Consider the following 21802-nt stretch of genomic DNA (forward strand, 5'->3'; position numbering starts at 1 on the left):
AGTCATAATTTAATGATTTTAAACACTTCAGTCAACTGACATTACAGAATAGAAATCTGAAATACACATTTTCAGGACAGTATTTCCAATATACATTTTTATCAAATTAATAGTGGTAGATAAGTAGTTTGACATGCCTTCAAGACAATCAATTTTCAGAGAGTGAATATTTAGCCCTTTTCTAAGGTTGAACTCCTTAAAGCCATTATATCATATGCACCCACAATCACAAATTAGCTGCAGTCTAGGTTTTAAAAGAGCTGGTTTTGCAGGGGAAGAGAGGAGCAGTTTTCCAGCAGATACTGTCAGGAGAGTTAAAATACCTAGCTATTCTTTATTATCCCTCAGCTCTCAACTGGAACGTTTCTACAACTCACTGGCTGCAATACATACAGGAGACACAAACAGGCTCTCCTTGGCGCTTGGTTCCTAGGAGTCTCCAAAATACATGCAGAGAGGTCCACAAAGGGGCCAGAGCTGCAACTGAGCTAACTGACAGTTTGTCAAACCGTAACTACCATTTTATCATCACTCCATCCATCTCTTCTCCCAGCTAAACAAACTCAGCCCTCTTAGCCTCTCCTCCTATGCTGTACCCACCAACTCCATAACCACCTCAATGGCCCTCCACTGGATTCTCTCCAGACTACCTCCAAACCTTCACTGCATTTCTAAAGATTCACCTAACACTACTCAGGGTAACTAACTGTAGTGTTAGTAAACACAAAGGAGTATTAAAAGCAAGTACAAAGACAAAGTACTTCTTACATGGGAGTATGGGCATTTCCAGTACGGCTTTTGTTAGGATAATCAACTATTTGCAATGTTCTTTGTGAATACACATTTAGTAGGCTAACATAGTCGACGTTTGGTGCGGATGATAAGGTCACTTGATTTGTCATTGATTCTGCAGCTTGCACACTTGAAGGACTCTCTAGCTACAAAACAAACAACATAGGTAACTTAAGCTTAATAAATAAATAAAGATAAACCATAGACAAGATCTAACAGCTGCAAGGTTTGTCAGCTTTTCAAAATATCTTTAAGAACCCCCAAGTTTGCATTAACAGAGTTCCTTGTGGCAAAGGACAGACATCTCAACCCAGAATTACTACATTTTGAATTTCCAAAGAAATGTAAATCCAGTTTTTCAAGTATTGTACCAATATCTTAACAACATATCACCATGTATCCTCCCACCTCTTTTAGGAAAAGACGGGAAATGAGCTGTGAAATGTGTCATCAAAAAAAAGCAAATGCTGCCTTCTGAACTTTCTCACAGCCTGACCACAGCCAAGAAAAAGGATGGCAGCACGATGCTGCTGACTCTACCATTAGCAAGGGCTGCAAACGCTCCTATGGGTGTACAAGAGGGGAAGCAAGACTTCTCAGCTATCTCATCATTAGGCAGCATTAATAACATATTAGCAAACATGCAGCAATTGTGTTAAAGTAACAATGATGACACAATAAAAAGCATATGGAAACAGGGAAGGAAAGATTTCACTCAAAAGGTGCTAAGAAGCATTCAGCATCAAAAAGAAAAATTAAGAATAGATACCACAAAACACGTGGCAGAAAACAGAGCAGCAAAATTCAAACCTAAATGAAATCACCTATACCATAGAGACTACAATGACAAGAAAATGAAGATCAATCAGATCACGTGAAAGTAAGCAATTTAATGAGCAGAGTGGCAACAGACACACTGAACAACACTCTGCAAATGTTTTGAAGACATCAAATTACTGAACAGTTGTCTACATGAAAAACAAGCACTGTTCACTATGGATATACCAAGGCACCTTATCAAAGGCAAATTTCCTCATCCTTCCTATAAGAGCTGTGGAGGATACTCTTGATACTACATACCAATACTGTAGTAGAACAATAAGGAAAATAGTTCGGTAAGAAGTAGAAAAGCATGAATAAGCCAAAATAAAGACAAGTTAAATAATCAGAAACTCTTCCAAATTAAACTATTTTATTGGCTACTTTTAGAGACTCACCCTCAACCTTTATTAGCAAAAAAGCCACTCAACCAAAACAAACAAACAAAAAAACCCCCACCAAACAATTCTACAGTTTATTCACCTGTTTCTCAAGCATTTTTTCCTCAAGCATTTTTTTCTCAACCATTTCCCAGGTTATTTTTGCTGCTGCTGCTTTCGCTTCCTTCTTGGTTTTACCAGAGCCTGTACCATATACATCATCATTTAATTTAATCGAAACCGTGAACCTGCAATGAAAGAAACTTTTCTGTAACGTTGTTACGTTTTGTCCTATATATACTTAATAACCTTCTCAGATTCAACTTTCATTTTATTATCTACAAAGCACTGTAAGTTAACTGTGGAGATATTTTAAGTATTCATGTGGTTTTATTACATCTAATTCCCAATTACCGTAATTTGTTAGTAAAAATAGTTTTTAAATGTTTCCATTCCAGTCATGTACTTTACTAGTTCTAACAGTATTTATTTGTCTTAAATAATGGAATGATGTCAGGAATTCGCTTTTTTGATTATTCCAGCTTCACTCACGATGCCCCTTCAGTTAAACATTTGGGTGGAAAACAATGGAGACGCAGAATAATGCTTGAAGTCACTGCATAAGAAAGCCTTAACAAGGGATCTTAAGGAGATAAACAGTAGGACAAGGCACACCACAGTGCCACACACTCTACCCACAGGAAATAGTGTACAAAAACCAAAACAAAACATGAAAGAAAGATTGTTCTTTGGGAAAGGGTTTGTTAGCCAACCCATATCTAAGCCCTGAATACTACACACATTCAACTGTGACATTCCATCCTAAATTCATCATTTTATTCAAGCATGCTGAGAAAATCTGCAGTCTAAGTCTCAATGACCCATGAGTTAATTATCTGAGTTGAGGATTATCTGAATGAGTGTTACATGACTTGGTCCCAAACATACAGTCACGCTTACCCACCACAGACCCCAAGTTAATAAGCACTTCCCAGACTTGACAGGTTTAGGCAGGACTGGCCTGGTTGTCCACAGTGTTCCCAGCCCAAGAAAGTGCTCTCTCAACCTTTTTACATCGCGTTCAGCACTAACCCAGCCAGACATTGAAGTGCAAGCAGCTACAGCACCAAAACCAGGATAGGACAGGAGGAGATGACAGGAGGTATCTCTGCATCATGCCTCGGACAACTACTGGAGGGACCACTTATGATATGGGACACAGCACAGAAGAGTTAGGGAGTGAGCTCAGGACCAGGAGTTGCCAATGCATCCCATCAGCAGGTGGAGTACTGGGAAAGAGCGCCACAAGGGCGCCGAAGGTTTACAGCATTCATCGCTGTAGCCAGAGACTGTACAGCATACTCCTGGGAACAGCTCAAGTTATCCAGGATTTTCCTAGGTATCGGTCACACCTCCCATTGCTTACAGATACAAAAGAATGGGTTGAATTATATTTCTGAATGTAGCATATCACACAGAAAAAAGAAAAAAAAAATTAAAAGTGCAATAAATGGGATAAATGAGTAAATTTGAAATGTGCATAAATACTGCTAGTACCATGCTGTCACTTTTGAAGCATGAAGATCTAGCTGTGTGACCACAGCTGTGGCCGTTACTGCAATAAGGGTTACCTTTTCAAATTACATGAGCCACATGGGGAAAAAAATAAGGTAACAGATAATACTTATTAATTTATTCTGGGACTATAGTCAGGTCTGAGAATAAGTCTGCACAGACAGTGCTGGCTGGCAAGATGGAAGACATTAAAAGAAACATACTAATTATTAGCATAAGGCTTGTCTTCATGTAAACTAGCAAAAATTTTTTAAAAAAATCATACAAGGAAACATCACAGGTCTTGAGTACCTATAATCTCTGACAAGGGGAAAAAAATGGCAAAACACCATATTTGTGTACAAAATAAAACATATTCCATTACCTGTAATTGTCTCTAAAGTAAAAACAAAACAGCTTAAGCAAAAGACCCTTTTCTTGTAACAGATGTTCAAAAATTAACTATACATAAAACATATTGGTACCAAATCAATTAATATACACCCAACCTTTATGGTTAAAAATTAACAACATAAGTCACAAATAATTTCCATGCTCTGTAAAACTAGAAGAAAATCAAAGCACTTAAGCTAGCATAGACCATAAACTGAAATAATTGCTGCAACTTCCTGAGAGGTTGCGTGGCAGATGCGTAACATACTGATAGTTGCATACAGTACCAGGTACATCACTGTTGCTTTCTGAAAAAGGGCCATCAATTCTGAAATAAATTCTCTCCTCAAAGTCCACCGCATGACACCCTCCTCACCCACCTACCACTCAATTTATAGTTTCAACCAGCTCTCCTGACACATCCATGCTTTCAGCAGACTGACTTTTGCCGTACGCTGTACTCAGCTCACCCACTGCGGGAAGAGTCCCGATGTTTATTGACGCGCAGAGTGAACTTACAGAGGATCATGATCCTGGCCGTCCATCCTGACATCGACACAAGACAGTATAAGTTTCCGCTTTTGACAGTAATGGTTGAGCCTCTCCATGGGCTCCCGCCGTTCCATTTCGACACAGTCTCAGATCTGCAAAGCAAAATTCAGAGACATGTCTGGGCCTCCAGGTGCAGCACAGCGGCAGCCCCAGCACTGGCAGACCGCTGCTGTGAAACGACATAGAAAACTGTGCCATGCAAAATTAATTCTGATTTCTAATTCAAGTGCTTAACCTGCAACTGTTTTTGAAGACTTACTGCTTGGAACAACAGTTCTGGAAAGAGAGAATTTGGTAACTAGAAAATTGCTTAGCAGATTTCTTGGCAGAAAAGGCTGAACCATTCACCGAAAACCTGTGAATTAACAAACACGCAAACACGGTAACGCTTCTCCAGACGGAACGAGACGCAATGGACTCGGTTCCTTCAGGGCGCACCGCTCCCGGCGGGCACACACCGCTCCCGGCCGCAGCGCACCGCTCCCCGCGGCGCCGCCCGCCGGGCCGAGCAGCGCGCACCGCAGTCGAGCCCGGCCGCAGCGCGGGTCGGCCTGGGCTGCCCGCCCCGCCGGGCCCGCACGGCCCCCCCGCCGTTACCTGCGAGCCGCGGCAGCGCCCCAGGACCCCCAGCAGCCGGCAGGGCACGGCACGGCACGGCGGTACGGGCGGCTCGCAGGCACCGCCCCGGTTTCGCTTCTCGCAGCACCGTCCGCGCCGGCTGGAAGCGAAACCGAAAGGGCGGGACGCGGGAGTGGGCGGGAAGCGGGAATGGGCGGGAAGCGGGAATGGGCGGGAAGCGGGAATGGGCGGGAAGCGGGAATGGGCGGGAAGCGGGACGCGGGCGTGGGGCGGCGGCCACCGCCGAGGAGCGGTCCTGCGGCCATGGCGGCCCCCGCAGGGAGCGGGCCCGGCCCGGTGCCGCGGGGCTGCCACGGTGTCAGCTTACGATCCGGGGATCGTTAGGTGGAAAAGGCCTTAAAGACCATCGGGACTAACCGCTGACCCAGGGCTGCCAAGCCGCTACCGAACCGCTGAGCGCCGCATCCAGTGTGTTCTGAACACCCCCAGGGATGGTGACTCCACCACCTCCCCGTGCAGCCCATTCCAGCGCCTGACCACCCTTTCAGGGAAGAACTTTTTCCTACCATCCCATCCAAACCTCCCCTGGGGCAGCTTGAGGCCGTTCCCTCCTGTGCTGTCCCCCATCACCTGGGAGAAGGGACCGACCCCCCTGCCCACAGCCCCTGCCAGGAGCTGCAGAGAGCGATAAGGTCCCCCCTGAGCCGCCCCCTCTCCAGGCCAACCCCCCCCAGGTCCCTCAGCCGCCCCCCGTGAGCCTGGTGCTCCAGCCCCGTCCCCAGCCCCTGCCCGGCTCTGGACACGCTCCAGCCCCTCAGCGTCCCCCCTGCAGTGAGGGGCCTGAAACACCCCAGGGTGCGAGGTGCGGAGGGCAGCAGGGCACACACGTTGGTTCTCAGAGATGTGTCCCATACTCACAGCATTAGCCCACCAGCACACGTCCCTGACTAGCCCTTACCTTTTTGTTACAAATTACACAGGGCAGCTACAGAAACCACATGCTACAGCTCGTCCATAGGGACAGCACAGAGGAGTGATGCACCCAGCTTTTCCCAAATACATCCAAATATTGTTTTTAGTAGCCCTTTTCCCTCTCTAGCTAGCTGGTCAGCACTCATATCCCCTATGAAGTGTGACAGAATAACTAGAGCTCCAAATGTTCTTGGTGTTCGTACCAGTATCCCACTACCCTGCAATACTGTGACAGTTTTAACTTCAGCAGCTTCCCAAAGAAATTAATTCCAAACCATAGTTAGGGCACATAATGAAAAGCATTTCCTGCTATACATCTTGAATTTTCAACTCTGTTGCTGTCCTTTTGGTTGGTATTATTTTATTGCATCCCATTTTAATCTGAGTTTTTCTTCAGCCCTTAAACACCTTCTCTACCCTTTCAGTTCTACATCTGTGTGAATTCTTTAAGGAGGTGATCAGTAAGCACTAGTCATTCCAAATAAAGCTGTACCACTAATGTAAATTCAGAAAAAAAACCCTCAAAACAACATATTTTTTAACATGGTGATTCATCACACTCCTAAATTGGTAAGAGCTGGTTTTACAAAGGCAATCTTCTACTCTTAGAGATCACATACATAGTGAATCTAGAAAAGTAAAAAAGAAAAAATGTAACTTAAGTGTTTTTTTCGTTCCAGCCTAGATTATCTGCATTTATCAGAATGGAATGTTGTTAGTCAATCCACTCAGATCTCTGCTTCAATTCTGTATCCGAAAGATTCTAGTAAAGATACGTATCTTATAAAATCTTTTAGGACATTTACTTTCCGATTACGACCTCTCTGACCAACTGTCAAAGAAAGCACAAAGACTACTGTTATGTAAACGTACCTTTTCCAAAAGGTACACATGGGATCCACTGCTCACTGACTGGAACACAGGGCTGTCTGAAACAGATGCCATCTTCTCTTAAGTGGAGAGAATCCTAGGAACAGCTATTTTTAATCACTTCTGTCTGTTTAAATTCTGAAAAACAGTAATTCAGTAGAGGCACATAAAATCCACATGCCTAACACCTTTTCCATTTTATCAAATGGAAGCAGCACATTTTATTACAGGTCAACTAGAGCAACTTTATTAGAACTCCTCCAATGCCCTTAACTACAGGATCCTTAGCCACGGCTGTTGCTCCTCAGAGTCCCCCCCTCTCCGTAAACGCCTGCCTTCTGCAGTTTTACTTGCCCTACGCCAGGTTCTTTGGCATGATTTTTTTCTGGCCTTGTGTGACCTTCTTTCATCAATGAAGTAGATTGCCATCAAAGGTGCAGGTTTCAGAACCGAAAGGCCTGGAGTGAACTTCCCATTCCTCTGGCAAGATACAAAGCTTCCTCCAGCTTTGTGAACGGCATTGAACTATTAATGTCTGATCAATGTTATTAAACAGAAATCAAACCAATGGAATTTCCTTGCTGGCTGATTAAAAACGAAAAAGAAAGATACTGCGTTTATCAAAACATGTCAAAGCACAGTAGGAATATTACTTGAGCAATCAAGTTAAATGCTTTTTAACTGCCGTTGAACTTTGCCCTGAGGAACGCGACGTGTTCTGATGCAGCAGCGGGCATGCACGCCTGCAGAACTGGTTCTGTCACACCTTTCAGATTCATTCACCCTAGAAAATATTGGCCTTCGGAATATCAGATATCCAATTGCCGTTGTATTCCCTGACCCCCCCCAACGTGGCAGTATTGACAGTGGAGCCATTGGCTTTGACTTGTACTACAAACAAGCCATCCTGGTGCTGGGATATGGCTCTAGACCAAACCTAAGGAAAATAAATGTGCTGAGATTTTATATTCTCTGTATCTGCCAGACCTACGGCCCCGGGTAGCTGCTTGGCTGCATTTCAACAGGTATTTGCAAACCACACCCATTCGGAGAAAGGAAAAAAAAAAACAACAAAAAAACCCCACCAAAGGCCTCCCCGCAAAAAAACGCTTTCCGCCGCCCTCGTCCTCACGCAGGACCCGCCGCGGCTCCTGTTCCCCTCGCGGTGAGAAACCGTGACCCCCCGCTGCAGCCCCCACGGGTCCGGGCAGGGCCCTTGTGCGACTTCAACCCGCGCTTTACGGCAGGAGGCCGCGGCGCCCGCCTCCCGCCTCCGCCCGCCGCCTCACGGGCCGCCCCGCGCCGCCCCGCCCCTGGGCGGGGCCTCGCCCGGGGGCGGGGCGGCGCGGGGCGGCGGCGGCGGCGGTCGGGGCGCTCCCTCCGCCCCGGCGGCTCGGCCGTTACAGCGGGGCGGCTCTGGCGAGAGAGGCGGTGCCATGGGGGTGCACGGCGTCAAGGCGGTGTTCTTCGACTTGGACAACACGCTGATCGACACGGCGGCGGCCGGGCGGCGCGCCATCGAGGAGGTACTGCCCCCGTTCCCTCACGGGGCCTGCGGCCGCGGGCCCTCCCGGTCCGGCGGCCGCGGCTCCCGCTCCCCTTCCCGGCTGGCGCGGTGGCCGGTGACGGCCGGGCGGGCCCTGTGGGCGCTGCGCGCTGACGGGAGCGCCCTGTGTGTTGAAGGTGATAAGCGCCCTGCAGGCCAAGCACCACTGCGGTGAGGGGGAGGCCCGCGCCATTTGCGAGAAGGTGCAGGCCAAGCTGCTGAGGGAGTGCCACGATCCCGCCAAGATGTGCATCACCGACCTGCGGATCTCCCACTGGGAGGAGGCGATCCAGGAGACCGTCGGCGGGGAGGCGAACCGCAACCTGGCCGCCGAGTGCTATTTCTTGTGGAAAACCACCCGCCTGCAGCACCTCACGCTGCCCGAGGACACGCGGGACATGCTCACCGAGCTGCGCAAGCGGGTCCGCCTGCTGCTTCTCACCAACGGCGACAAGCAGACGCAGAGGGAGAAGATCGAGGCCTGCGCCTGCCAGCCTTACTTCGATGCCATCGTTGTGGGAGGAGAGCAGAAAGAAGAGAAACCGGCGCCATCCATATTTTATTACTCCTGTGATCTCCTGGGGGTGCAGCCCGGCGAGTGTGTTATGGTTGGTGACTCTCTAGATACAGATATTCAAGGAGGCCTCAATGCTGGCTTGAAAGCAACTGTCTGGTTGAACAAGGCGATGACTGCCCCAGTAGATATCTCCCCAGTACCTCATTATATTATTTCTTCTGTTCTGGATCTTCCAGCAGTTTTACAGAAGATGGAGCACAACATTAATTCTAAGTTAGAAACTGACCACGTGGCTAGTAATAATGGAGCACCTTGATGGTTCCAGCATACAACCCAGAGACGTGCTGAGCTGTTGTTAGGTGACTCACACTCTGTTAAAAAAATTGACCCTAGGATTTTGAACTCGTGCACGGTATGCTTTCTTAAACAGCAGATGGATGAATAAGAGCACAGTTGTCAGTGAAAACAGGGTAGAAACAATGAATTAGATTAATTGAAAAGATGCAAGTGCAGTTAATTTAAAACGACTGCCTCTGTCTGGAAATTATTTTGACAGACTGTGGCTAAAGTCTATCTGTCTCTGACCTAAGTGGCCAGTCTCTTGTTTTTATAGTGGAAAAGGAAATTTGAATGTTTTGATCTTTCACATGCTTTGCTGACTTACAAGTTTAACACAACCTTCAGTTCAAACCTTGTTTGCAGTGTGTAAAAGAAGGTGAGGAAGAGAGTGCAGTACAACCTGGTAAATCTGTGTAATTGATCTGCAGTTTATCTCAGGAACTGGAGTGAATTTTGATGTCTCTAAACCCAGCATTTATTATGTATCAGACCATTAGCAAATGCTCTACCTTTGATCTTTTTTCAAGTTTTAGATTTTTTTTCAGACTTTGCAGTGACTTTTATGGAATCTGTACCTTTTGCCAGAAGTACTTAAATGTACATTAAAAATTCGTGTAGGGGACCATTTATCAGAGGGACTCAACGGATAAGTTTTTACTTTATATTATCTTGGTGCTTATTGCAGATATGCAGTATACTTGTAACTCAGATTCTGATTTTTGTTGGAATGTAATTGATAAGACAGATATTTTCACTGGTCTTACTGTACTGTCAGACTCTTTAAAAGTTAATATTGTTCTGTCTGATTTTATGAGTGAATTTTAACCAGACTTTCTGGAGAAACTCTTCTTGGCCTTGCTCACGTATGTGACTCTTCAGATTCAACTGCCAAATCAGTGCTTTTTTGGACTGTTTTAACAGCACTGCTATACAATCCCTCCTTACTCCAGTGTCTACATGAATTTCATGTTATTTATTCTGGAGAAAATATGAGCTAGTTGTTTGTAAATGGCTTTCATGACTCTCTTCCAGGAAATAGGAAAATTATGTTATACGTATTACAGTACTGTGTACAGCTTTATAACGTGTATGTGCTGTTTCCACTAGATGCAGGAGACAACTTTCTAAAACGCAAAGATTTCCCTTTCCCAGATCTTTATCTTTTTATAATTTATTTTTTTCCATACTTCGTATTCTTACTATATAATGGGAAGGTATTCACATATTAAATGGAAATGTAAACACTTGTTGGAAAACCTGTGTTTTTCAAAACTTGTTTGCTATATATACATTGGGCTGAATGTCTGACCATATATAAGCAATCAAATACTATATTTTAGAATAAATCCATGACAGTTCTTTTGAGAACAGGGATATTGAAGTGCTGGCAGAAGAGTGTCTGGCACATGGGCAGCAATAAAACATCAGCAAAAAGTGCAGAAACCTACCAGGAAACGAGTGTGTAGGAGGAATCCTATATACAAGAAAGGTTCCTTTGTTTAACTTGACATGAGTTTAAAGTAATGTAGTTAAGTTTTGCATAGGATGACATGCTCACCTTGGAAGAGGCTATTACTCATCTGGGTTAAATTATTTGGCGAAGAGTTCAGGTTGCATCAGAATATGTTGCTCCTACATTGGGTGGGTGGGGGAGAGGAAGCGCTAAAGTTTGAATCACTTTCATCCAACTGTCCCTTAAAAATGGTGCAGCAGTCCAGGTTCTTCACGTTATCTAGCCAAGAGCTTTGAGATCAATCGGATCAATGAAGAGAGCAGAGGCAGGCCCCAGCTGGAGCTTTAAGGAAAGGGGCGTATGCTAAAAATGATCCAGTGACACTGCTACAGTAAGTTGCCACGTGTAACATGAGCCAGTGGGACTCACTTAACACACCTTTGTTACTTAAGTAAGAGTCTGAAGATTTTATTTTGCATTTGGAAGAGCATGAAAATGGTCACTGGTTTAGCTGATGAGCAGAGTATTGCTAATAGCAACCTTATAACCAAGGGCTGAGAAAAAATCGTAGATCATCAAGCCTGTAGAAATGTATCCAAAAAGTTTAGGTGGATCCCCGAAAAGATAATGTATTTGAAGTAATCTGTTTTAACCTTACTGTCTGATAACAAAGCAACAACTTCACTTGCAACAGCATCCCAAAGGAGCCGCCAGTGTAACTGCGTTGTTTGCACAGCATCAGGGTAGTAGAGCTTAGGTCAGAATAAGGTTTCTGATACAGCTGAGATTTAAAATAACAAATAGTAATAATTTGCAATTCTGTCTGTGGGCTGGAAGAATATATATATATATATATATATATGTGCCAGGTTACCATTTTTTAATGTAAGTTGAGGCTCGTATTCTCTTGCCACTGCGTCATTCTGAAGTGGGACTGCTTATCATACGAAGGGTCTCTTGTTTTAGAAGAGACTGCTCTTTGATTTGCACATGGCCAGCTGTTTTCTTACAACTATGAATCTATTAAAAACCACTGTAACTGAACACTCAGGTGATAGTGTGGTCTGCAGAGGCCACACCCGAGTATATTTTTTCCATTACTGAGTACTGTACCAGGCTGGATGTGACTACTAGTGTCCAGGTAGGGCAGTGGTGGTGTGGTGCTTCTACAAAACAAGAAACAGTAGAAGGGATTTCTCTACCTAGGGTTCTTCTTAGAAACCGTTACCCAGTAACTGGATGAGGAATACGGAGTATTTCTAAATACTGAAGATGTTTTTCTTGGATGGAGCTCTTACAGAAAGCCTAATGAAAAGTAATTATATTTAACAAAATGGAAACATAAATGTAGTGATGGGATAATTTTTACATCAGAAGCAGGAATAAATCAATAAAACAGTCTATATTGAGTTCCAGTTAAGTTCTGATTTTGCTTAGTCTTATGCTCTGTTAGCTATGTTGTCTAGTTTAAATTGTATTGCCAAAACACCTAAATACAAAGAGGAAAAAGAAATTCCATCTATATTTTTAAAACCCTTTTCTTTTCCCAGATAAATATTACCTCCTGAGGTTAATCTATAGTAATTTTGATTTTAGTGAAATGAACTGAAACAATAGTTTAATACCAATTGTATTTTAGTTCTTGATTTAAAATAACCCATGTACTAGTCTAATAAAATATTTTGTTTATAAAAGATTTCTTTTAATGCTCTGTATTACTGTGGATAACTAAGTTGTGACCAGGTTTACAATAAAGGGCAAGAGTTCTGTTGGTTTTTTAAAATAGCACAGAATTAGGCCTCAAAATCTGTGACCTCACGTTTAGATGTGGTGACTGGGTGTAGTTTCCATCCTTCCAAACAGAGGCTGGAACATAATTATGTGTTTATGAAGCTTCTTGGCCGGACTGTATTGAATTTCTAGCTGCAGTTCAGTGCTAGTTGAACCTGACTTGCTAATCCAAATGCCAGCTCAGATACACCTATGTGTCCTGACTTTGTGGCACTGGCTGCTGCAGCAGCATAAGAACAGACTGCAAAGCAGATAAAATAAATTTTGTAATCTCAAGTCCAGGGAACCCATTTCAGCGGGTTGTGCATGCACAAAGCCGTATCTGAGCTATTGCTACACTGGCCTCTGTGTAATGCAGGAGAGGGGAGAGTGGAAGGTTGCTCACCTCATGGCGCTCTCAGCCGCAGAAACACAAGCTGTCTGTCCCCTGATAGTTTTCCATTGGGTCATGGAACAAAGTGTCCATCTTCTGGATCTGCTGAGATAGATGGAGAGAGATGAAAAGGAACTTAAAGGTACTCTAGAGCAGGGTAGGGTGAGCATGTAAAGGGAGGCGGGGGCGGGTGAAGGGGGGCTCAGCCTCTAAGATGGGCGCTGGGCTGTGCCAGCTAGCTGACTGAAGTATCACAGATCTGCACAGCACAGCATCTCTGTTTGTGTTGAGGAAGCTTTGTATGTGTAAGGCATTTACCTGGACAGTGACAGCCTCAGAAACAAGGCCATTCGAAAAAAAATCAGCACAAAGTTAAGAGTTCTTATAAGGTGACCCAAATGTCTTATACAGGAGATAAGTATGTTTCATTAGAATACTGAGTTAATGCAAAGAGGTAAGAAGTTTGGATGGGCTAACAGCTAAAGGTTTTCGTATTTCCTGAAACACCCCCAGCTAACCTGAACCAGTTCTATTTGTCCTTTCTTCTGAAGTTTCTGTTACTTGACAACAGCAGTAATAGGGCTTTGAAATAAATAGAAGTAGTGTGATCCATCACAGGAATTTCTCCTGTTCACATATGTAGCATTTCTTTTTTCAACTTCATCTCTAAAATGTGGAGGGGTTTGCTCCCAGGTAATCTTGAGGCCTTTAAATGAAATTTTAAATCCTATCTTAATTCTATCCTAACAAAACTCATCACCTGGAAATCATTTGAGAAGTACAACAAACAGAACCGCAATGTATCTCTGCTGTATGTAGCAGTATACTGTTCTTTTGTGCACAGCTTTTACTATCAGCCTTGCAGTGGGATTGTCTCCATTATAACTCGCTTTCTAGATCACGCTGTGCACATACAAGAGACATAACAATGCAGAGATGATGTCAGCTGTGTCTAAAGCAAAAACTGCAACTTTCTGCCTATGTTGCAAGGGACCTAGACACAGAGAATCACGTTGCCTGCCTCCATATAGCATATTTTGACCTTTTATTCCATCTATTAAAACCAAGGTTGCATGAGAGCCTTCTGCTGAACAGCCCCCAATAAATCATGGTGCTAATATATGAAATTTCAGTCCTTTAGAAAAGTCAACACCCAACCAAAGACTGGATGATAACTTTGCACAGGGTCTAATTTAACATAGGAAAATGTTGCCATTTACATCAGCAGAACCGCACAAGGTGAAGTAAGGTTTGTATGCTCATTTCTATAAGGTCCCCTGCAAGTGACTCCTCCCTCAGCTAGTTGATGTCCATCATCTAGTTCAGTGGTTGCATTTCCCTGTCTTTCTGAATCACAACGATATCTAGCATTTGGGATGAAGTTTGCAGAGGACCACAATAAAAGGTAATCAAGAGAGCCAGCTTTTGCAGCAAGATCATGTTCAGTACATACATTTAGTACCAGCTGCTTCGCAGCCGTATGCTGCAAGCATGTGTTTGGGCTGTGTTTGTTTTGAATGGCCTTTCCTCCAAAGAAAGTTCCATTCACGTCATACAGACTAGGCAAATTTCTTAATTTGTTAAAAAAGAAAAACGAAAAATGGGAAAGGGGGGAGACTCCAGACAAAATCCTCTGTTGGTCACCTGTAGATATCAAGGTTTATAAGGCATGGTTAAAATACCAAATCTGAGATAATTTTCTGCAGGTTTCAAAATAAATGTTCATGATTAGTTGGCTTAAGAAGTGAATGTTGTGAGGAAAACAAAACACTACTCATCAGTTCAACAGTTTCCCTGTGCCTGTTCAGTCCATTATCACCGGCTGTCATCATTTCTCTGTCAACTGTATTCAAGAACAACTTTGTCACACTGAGAAAATCCAACTTCGATGTATTTTGGAAATAACATTATTAGGCAACATGGAAGAAACTATGTACATTAACTTCAACTACATTTTAATATGCATTTTATGTAAAGTATTTAATGTTTTAATGCATATATGTTAAGTTCTTTTTGTATTTTTCCCTGGAAAAGTTTATTTTGCTTTACCATCAATATTGCAAAAATGCAGTAAAATACAGGGCCAGTAAGGTAGAGATGTATCTGAGTATGTATGACTGTGGTCATCTAACAGCTACGCTTTAGATCAAGAGTTTAGGAAATTTTTTTTTGCTTCTCAGTGATTCTAGGAAGTCAGAATAATTATGGCTCTGTTTCTCCAGAAATGAAGCTGGAAATCATGAAGATGAAGTGGAAAGCATTTCAATTTACCTTGCTTTCCAGTCAAAATCCAGCCTGGTGAGCATCAGATAAGCCAATTTTTATTTACTTTTGTTTTTGCTGAGTCTGCTCAATAGTACTGCATTCAGGCAGATGTGGGAAGACCATTTTCCCAAGGCAGTGATCAGTGTAATGGAAAGGTCCAACAGAAAGTGAAATCATGATGTCACAATACATCAGCTACTCAAATGTGTATTTTATTAGTTCTTCTACTATGCAAGTATTAAGAATCTTGGTAAATTCTTCTCTGTTATTCTTTTCATGAATTAGGCCAAGTTTCCTCAAAGTTACCCTGCTGTTTTCATCAGAGCACTAATGTGTTATAGGTCTGTCTGTTGGATAAAGTCAGGATTAACCATTTGCATTTGTGCTACTGGTTGGGTGGTCTTTGCTGTGACCAATGTGGCCCGTTAAATCTCACTGGGGTTAGGATTTATCAGGAAGTCTGCAGTGGATGGACTGACAGCCTTTGTTTTCCAAACTGTTGATGCCTTCCATTGTGTTTTGTTTCAGACATTTAAATGAGAAGGGTCCTGAATGTTCCAAGTCCTTTTTTCCTTTCAGGAAGAAAATGCATAAATGACACAAACAGCTTGTTTATTTTTCTTTCAGTAAATGTAACTGGGTAAAAATACTTTTTTGCTTCCACACCTCTCATCTGAAAGTATTTTAAAAGGTACTTTTATATATATGTGTATATATATATACACACATATATATGTTGATGTCTAAACTACTTTGATATATTTGTTATCTTTATCCTGTTACTTTGTCAAATGTTATATGCATTTAAAAACTGCTACTGCTGCAGCCAGAGGTTCACCTTAATATTGTATTATTATAGTTTCACACTGTATTCCTATGCTGTATCTCAAAATGAAAATAAGCCTCTACCTTAGAGATGTTTTACTTTGAGATAAATCTACCTAGTTGACAATTTCTTTTGGTTTATTTTGAATACTATGCCCCCTGCTTAACGATGTTCTGTCAACCCCAACCACTTCCTATTTGTTTTTTCTGTACAGCAGTAGTATTTGTGCATATTTGCAGGGTGAGCAGCATGCAACAGATGCACACAAAATGCAGGCAAAAACCCCTTTGGCTTCTAATAGTTTCTGCGTTAGGATTTGCATTCCTGACATTTTACAGGACTTGGCAGCTTTTAGGTTGACTTAATAGCCTGCTCTGCAGCTTAAGTTCTGTCAGCAGTGAATGATGAGCAAAGAAGATGCTTCTGGATACTACATAATGATTTTATAATATGCTGCCAGGAAGAATTGTAATTGGCCTGGATTCTCCATTTTAGTGCCACAGCACAACTGTTCAGGTATCAGCAGGTTCATGCTGGCATAAAGCACCTTAAGGATATTCAAAAATAGGCCTCAGTGTTTTTCTATTTCTATTTTTTATTACCAAGGACCAGTGCTATATTTGGGATTGGATGCACTTGCTCTATAACAGGGTTTGGTTATGAAAACAGCTTTTTTTTCTATATTGCTGAGTGCTAAAGCAATGTCCTTAAGGAGTCACAACGCTGCTGATAAGCTTCCCGTTCCACATTAAAAGATGCAAATGTATTTTAGGATAATTTTGGGGTGGCTAATTTAGAAGTGAAGAAAGAGAAAATTAAAGTTGAATAATAGGAGCATTTCTTGATTACAAGGAGTTAGTGTCGGGAGTAGGGCCAAAAAGAAACTACTATCTGGGTATTTAAAAATTTATTATACTCACAGTTGCTCATCTAAGTTTTTTAAAATCCTTTCAGTATTTTTATATATTTTAAAATAAATCAGTAACAAGAATAATGCAATTAGTAGTCTGCTGGAGACTTCATTCTCATTTTCAGTGTTTCCTCAGCAGGTGGCATTAGAGGTTTGTCAGATGTAGATACAAGCACAGTTTGTAGTTGTTTTTTTTATCCTGTTCTCATTCTTCTTCTCCATCACTGTTTCAAAAATAAACCATACCTGATACCCATAAATTAGGTCAGAGCAGTCTTCTTTTCACTTCACATTACACTCCAGACATCACAAATTATTAGATCCTATTTTAATAGGTATTGTAAAGAAGAGGTTTTGATCTAGGTGAATAAGCATCTTGATTTTAAATATGAGGATCTGTGGCATATATTGCAGACTGCACAACAGTCAGTTGAAATAGGGTATGACTAAGAGGATCTGCAAACAGTATGTCATAACATCATGGTCCCAAACAAAATCCAGCCTTCTAAGGTACTGGTGCACTGTGCTTGAGCTGAATTTGATTTATATCATGTAGGTATTGGATTTATTTAAGACAAAAGGATTATTTTTTTTCTGGAGCTGATGCTGCAGTAGCATCTTTATGATTTCAAAATTCTCCCGATGAACTCCTCTTTCTAGAGGTAACACACTAGCGCTTTATTTCTATGACCTCGTGTAAAAGATTATCATAAGCTGTTACCTACATCTTGTTTTTCTCACTCAGCGGAGTCCTTGGCTGCATCCCCAGCCCAGCAAGTCAAGCCATGGTTCTAAAGTCAGCACCCCCGTTCCTATTCGGGCACCTGACGACCTGGGCTGATCTTCATTCACGAACCCAGGGACATTCTGTTTAGCATCTCCCCCTGGCTACCGGCTTGAATTTTGGCGTTCAGTGATTGCTTTCGGGCCCGGCGTGAGGAAGCCTTGAACGCAGGCAGGAATTTCTGCTGCATCGTCCCTCCCAGTTCAGCAGGTGGCAGTTGAGGATCAGTTTTCAGCAGAACCAGCCCACAGGCTGCAACACCTCGGGACAACTGCAGTAGCACATCTCTGCACCCCAGTAATGACATTGACCTTCAGAGCACAGAAAAAGTGATCAGCACCTGCTGTGGGCTTCTGCATTTCAGAAACTTGTACCACAACGTATAGGGCTCACCAGCGCACCTTATACAGCATATGTCTGGCATCATCAGAGGTACGGTGTGGTGTGTGGGCAGGATGACTGCCCAGCCTGCATGCTGTGGGTCTCTGTGTGCTGCTGTTGAGCCATCTGCAGCTCCAGGGCTGCCAGATTCCCAGCAGCACGGCTGGACCTGCTGCTACTGCTCCAATCGACCACAGCAGGAAAGTGGATGAAAATCCCCAGGTTTTGTTCTGACAGAATTTATAAGATGACAAAGAGAACGTGCCCAGAGAGATCAAGGGTGCTCCCACTGTGAGGTACAGAAATACTGCTGTCTCCACCTCAGCAGAGAGGGAATCTGACTCAGAAAACCAGAGTGACCTGCTGATAGCCACACAGCAAGCTTGGGATGGAGATGGGGCTCACAACCAGATAGTCTGGCCCCAGATAGTGGCCTTGCCCATGGAACATGAGGCAAAGCCTCCTCTGAAGCTCTCCAAGGCCTAGGACAACAGCACGGTGGCAGTTCTGTCTGTATAATGAGAATAAACAGTGCAGCACTGGAGCCGTTGGGAATGGTCACTTGCACTTAGCAGCTCTGCTCACCTGAGAGCGTGGCTGTGCAGAAGTATCGCTGCACGGAAGCACCTGACAAGTAATTGAAAATTAGGGTACATACTCAAAACAACTCAATTCTGTGCTGGTTGTCTGTTTTCTCCTGAAAGCACCTGGAATGTTTTAGGGCTTTCTCGATAGGCCTAGTGTTAATGAGAGGTCTTTCTCCAGTAATGTTATCAGATGTTTGCACAGAGAAAATGCCCTTACACAATCCCCAGGATCTTTCCTTGATGCTTAGAAGGCAGGATGCTGCATTGCCGAAGTGACTGCCTGTTTGACACACACACCAGATGTGGGAATGCAATGATTTGAAAAGATCCTTGTGCCTTACTCAGGCCAGAATGACACATAATACCAAAACTTTCATGCTAAAAGTCCAGAAGAGTTAGTGTAAATGATCAGTGCAGCTTTGACCACTGAGATTGTAAACGGCTCTGTCACAAGGCTGACTAGGAATTATGTGCCTCATGCCCTATTTGCTACCCTCCTTTCCCTTTTCCTGTCCATCCAGCTTCTCTTTCTTGTTTTATCCACTTTTCAGGATATGTTTGTTAAGCTCTGTTGGGCAAACAGCCTTACCACAAATTTCTACAGTGCCTAGCATAAGATAAACCCAGGAGGTTGGCCAGTGCCTCACGCCCAAAGGAAGCGCAGCTAATAATTGTTGTTTTAGTGAATAATATTTCTTCATTATGCAATGAAAAGCAGACCTCTTAAAAGCCTCAGTGCTTTCCCATGCACCAAAGACAGAAGGTAAAAAGGCTAAAACAACGTGCCTGCAGATTTTCACAGGTCATACCAGAGAAATAACTGGGATTTGTCCGGTTCTTACTTGCTGCTCTCTGGCTCAGACTCCAGTTGTGCTTTCACTGGGGTGGATAGAGAGGAACTCCGTTAAGAGCAAAGCATGTATGACTAAGGTAAGTAGTGGAAAATTATGGCCTGCTGCTTGTGAAGTAACTGCTATCACATGTCCTTGACAAACTTTTTAGCTAATGTCTGTTACCTCACTGTAGTGAAGCAAACCAGGGGTGATGTCCTCTCCTACAGATCAAAGTCAGTGGGAATTCCCTTTGAGCAAAAGTAGCAGCTGTTACCTGTGAGAGGCTGGGGGATCATCTTTACCTGGAATTTCCCAAGACAAAACCCATAGCTGCTGGCAGGTATGTGTCAGCATGCGGCAGTCTGGCGTGCAGAAAATGAACATGGTATGTAGAACAGTGAGCGCTTTAACCTGAACGCTGCTGGGAGGAAAGTGGAGAAATCCTGGGCAGTGATGCCCCAGAATCTCTGCAGATGAGCACAAGGCAATCGGGAATCACATCAACATCAGGAAACAGGGACATCCTAGATGTTAAATGAATAATTTATTCCCACAGCACATTTTGACTGCCAGAGTATAAATGGCTTCAGAAAGATTAAACCAATTTGCAGAGGATGCATCCAAAATAATATGCTGAACAGAACGGCCTGCATACAGCTTATGCCTTGGAAGTCTCTACCACACCAATGGCCACAGCTAGAACTGGTTACTAGGGAAAGGAGCAGCCTAGAAAATGCCTCACTGCCTATCCTCCTCCTCAGTCACCTACCGCATGCCACCCCTGCAGGCAGCATGCTAGACTGACTTACTGCGCTGGCCCCCAACAGATGTTCTCATACAATATTCCACCAACACCGCCCAAATCTCAAGAAAATATCCCCAGAATTAAGATAAAATTTATATAATTTGCATATAGCTTGCATCTTTTATTTAGAAAAGGTCATGATATGAGCTTCTTACACCTTGTAAACAAATACCTCAAAAAATGAGGCAAAATGTGCAGGTGTTTCAGATACAATCACTGTGCCCACTGGTACCTACTACCTTCATTACCTCCCAGCTTCCAACTGAAACCTGGAGGAAAGTGTTCTCAAACACATTTTTGGGACCTGCCTAGTTCACCCAACACATAAAATCTCCATAACAGTAATAAAAATATTCCATGGAACTACATGGCCTGAAGAAAACACCTGAGAGAAGTCATACAGAAAGAAACATCTCACCCCTACCTTACTACAACACTGTAATGCATGTCCTGAATTGAGAATTAAGTATAGCACTCCCCTTCTCTGTGTGAGGATACTTCCTTCAGCCAGTACTCACTGTTTTGCAAATATAATCACTGCTCTCCTTGTATTCTTTTAATCAGCATTTGTTATGTCCAGTATGTTTCCAGGGATGGGGCATCTACCACCTCTCTCGACAACCTGTTCCAGTGTTTCACTGCCCTCACTGCAAAAAATTTTCGTCCTTATATCTAGTCTAAATCTAACCTCTTTTAGTTTAGATCCATTACACTTGTCCTATTGCACCAGGCCCTGATGAGTCTGTCCCCATCTTTCTCATAGGCCCCCTGTAAGTACTGGAAGGCTGCGATAAGGTCTCCCTGGAGCCGTCTCTTCCCCAAGCTGAACAACCCCAGCTCTCTCAGCCTGTCTTCACAGAAATGTTCCAGCCCTCTGATAATTTGTGTGGCCCTCCTCTGGACTTGCTTCAACAGTTCCATGTCCTTCTTATGCTGGGGACCCCAAAGCTAGACACAGTACTCCAGGTGGGGCTCACCAGAGCAGAGTAGCTGGGCAGAATGAACCCCCTCGACCTGCCGGCCACGCTGCTTTTGATACAGCCCGGGATACGGTTGCCTTTCTGGGCTGTGAGTGCACATCGCTGCCTCGTGTCCAGATTTTCATCCACCAGCACCCCAAATCCTCAGCCAGGCTGCTCTCAATCCCCTCGTCCCCCAGCCTCTATTGGTACCGGGGGGATTGCTCCAACCCAGGTGCAGGACCTTGCACTTGGCCTTGCTGAACCTCATGAGGTTCACATGGGCCCACTTTTTGAGCTGGTCCAGGTCACTCCGGATGGCACCTTGTCCCTCAGGCATGTCAATCTACCACTTAGCTTGGTGTCATCTGCAAACTTGCTGAGGGTGCGCTTAATCCTACTGTCTGTGCCATTGATGAAGATTTTTAAAGAGTACTGGGCCCAGTACAGACCCCTGGGGGACACCACTTACTGGTCTCCACCTAGACATCATTGACCACCACCCTCTGGATGAAACCATCC

At 43.6% G+C, this 21802-nt stretch overlaps 2 protein-coding genes across 6 annotated transcripts in view; one reads left to right on the forward strand and one right to left on the reverse strand.

Annotated features, from left to right (window-relative positions):
• EIF2AK2 (eukaryotic translation initiation factor 2 alpha kinase 2) overlaps positions 1-8011 on the reverse strand; it is a 21875-nt gene extending 13864 nt beyond the window's left edge. Inside the window, exons 1-5 of one of the 5 annotated variants that reach the window (XM_013300245.3) lie at positions 7997-8011; positions 6915-7049; positions 4458-4582; positions 2095-2239; positions 769-938 (exon numbers count right to left, since the gene is read on the reverse strand). In XM_013300245.3, coding sequence (XP_013155699.2) covers positions 769-938; positions 2095-2239; positions 4458-4564 — 422 coding nt within the window. In that variant the 5' untranslated portion in view covers positions 4565-4582; positions 6915-7049; positions 7997-8011. Of the gene's footprint in view, positions 1-768; positions 939-2094; positions 2240-4457; positions 4583-4749; positions 4770-5087; positions 5227-6914; positions 7050-7953; positions 7969-7996 lie in introns of those variants that run through there. The other 4 variants (XM_027788506.2, XM_055816498.1, XM_055816500.1 and 1 more) reach the window with 4 other exon arrangements.
• A 231-nt stretch (positions 8012-8242) lies between these two features.
• On the forward strand, positions 8243-12460 carry NANP (N-acetylneuraminic acid phosphatase). The gene is made up of 2 exons (XM_055816502.1): positions 8243-8437; positions 8595-12460. The coding sequence occupies exons 1-2, from the start codon at positions 8348-8350 to the stop codon at positions 9288-9290; spliced, it is 786 nt and encodes a 261-aa protein (XP_055672477.1). The 5' UTR covers positions 8243-8347; the 3' UTR covers positions 9291-12460.
• Positions 12461-21802: the final 9342 nt, after the last annotated feature.

Source organism: Falco peregrinus, chromosome 11 (genome assembly GCF_023634155.1).
Source record: "Falco peregrinus isolate bFalPer1 chromosome 11, bFalPer1.pri, whole genome shotgun sequence".
Taxonomy (NCBI): Eukaryota; Metazoa; Chordata; class Aves; order Falconiformes; family Falconidae; genus Falco; species Falco peregrinus.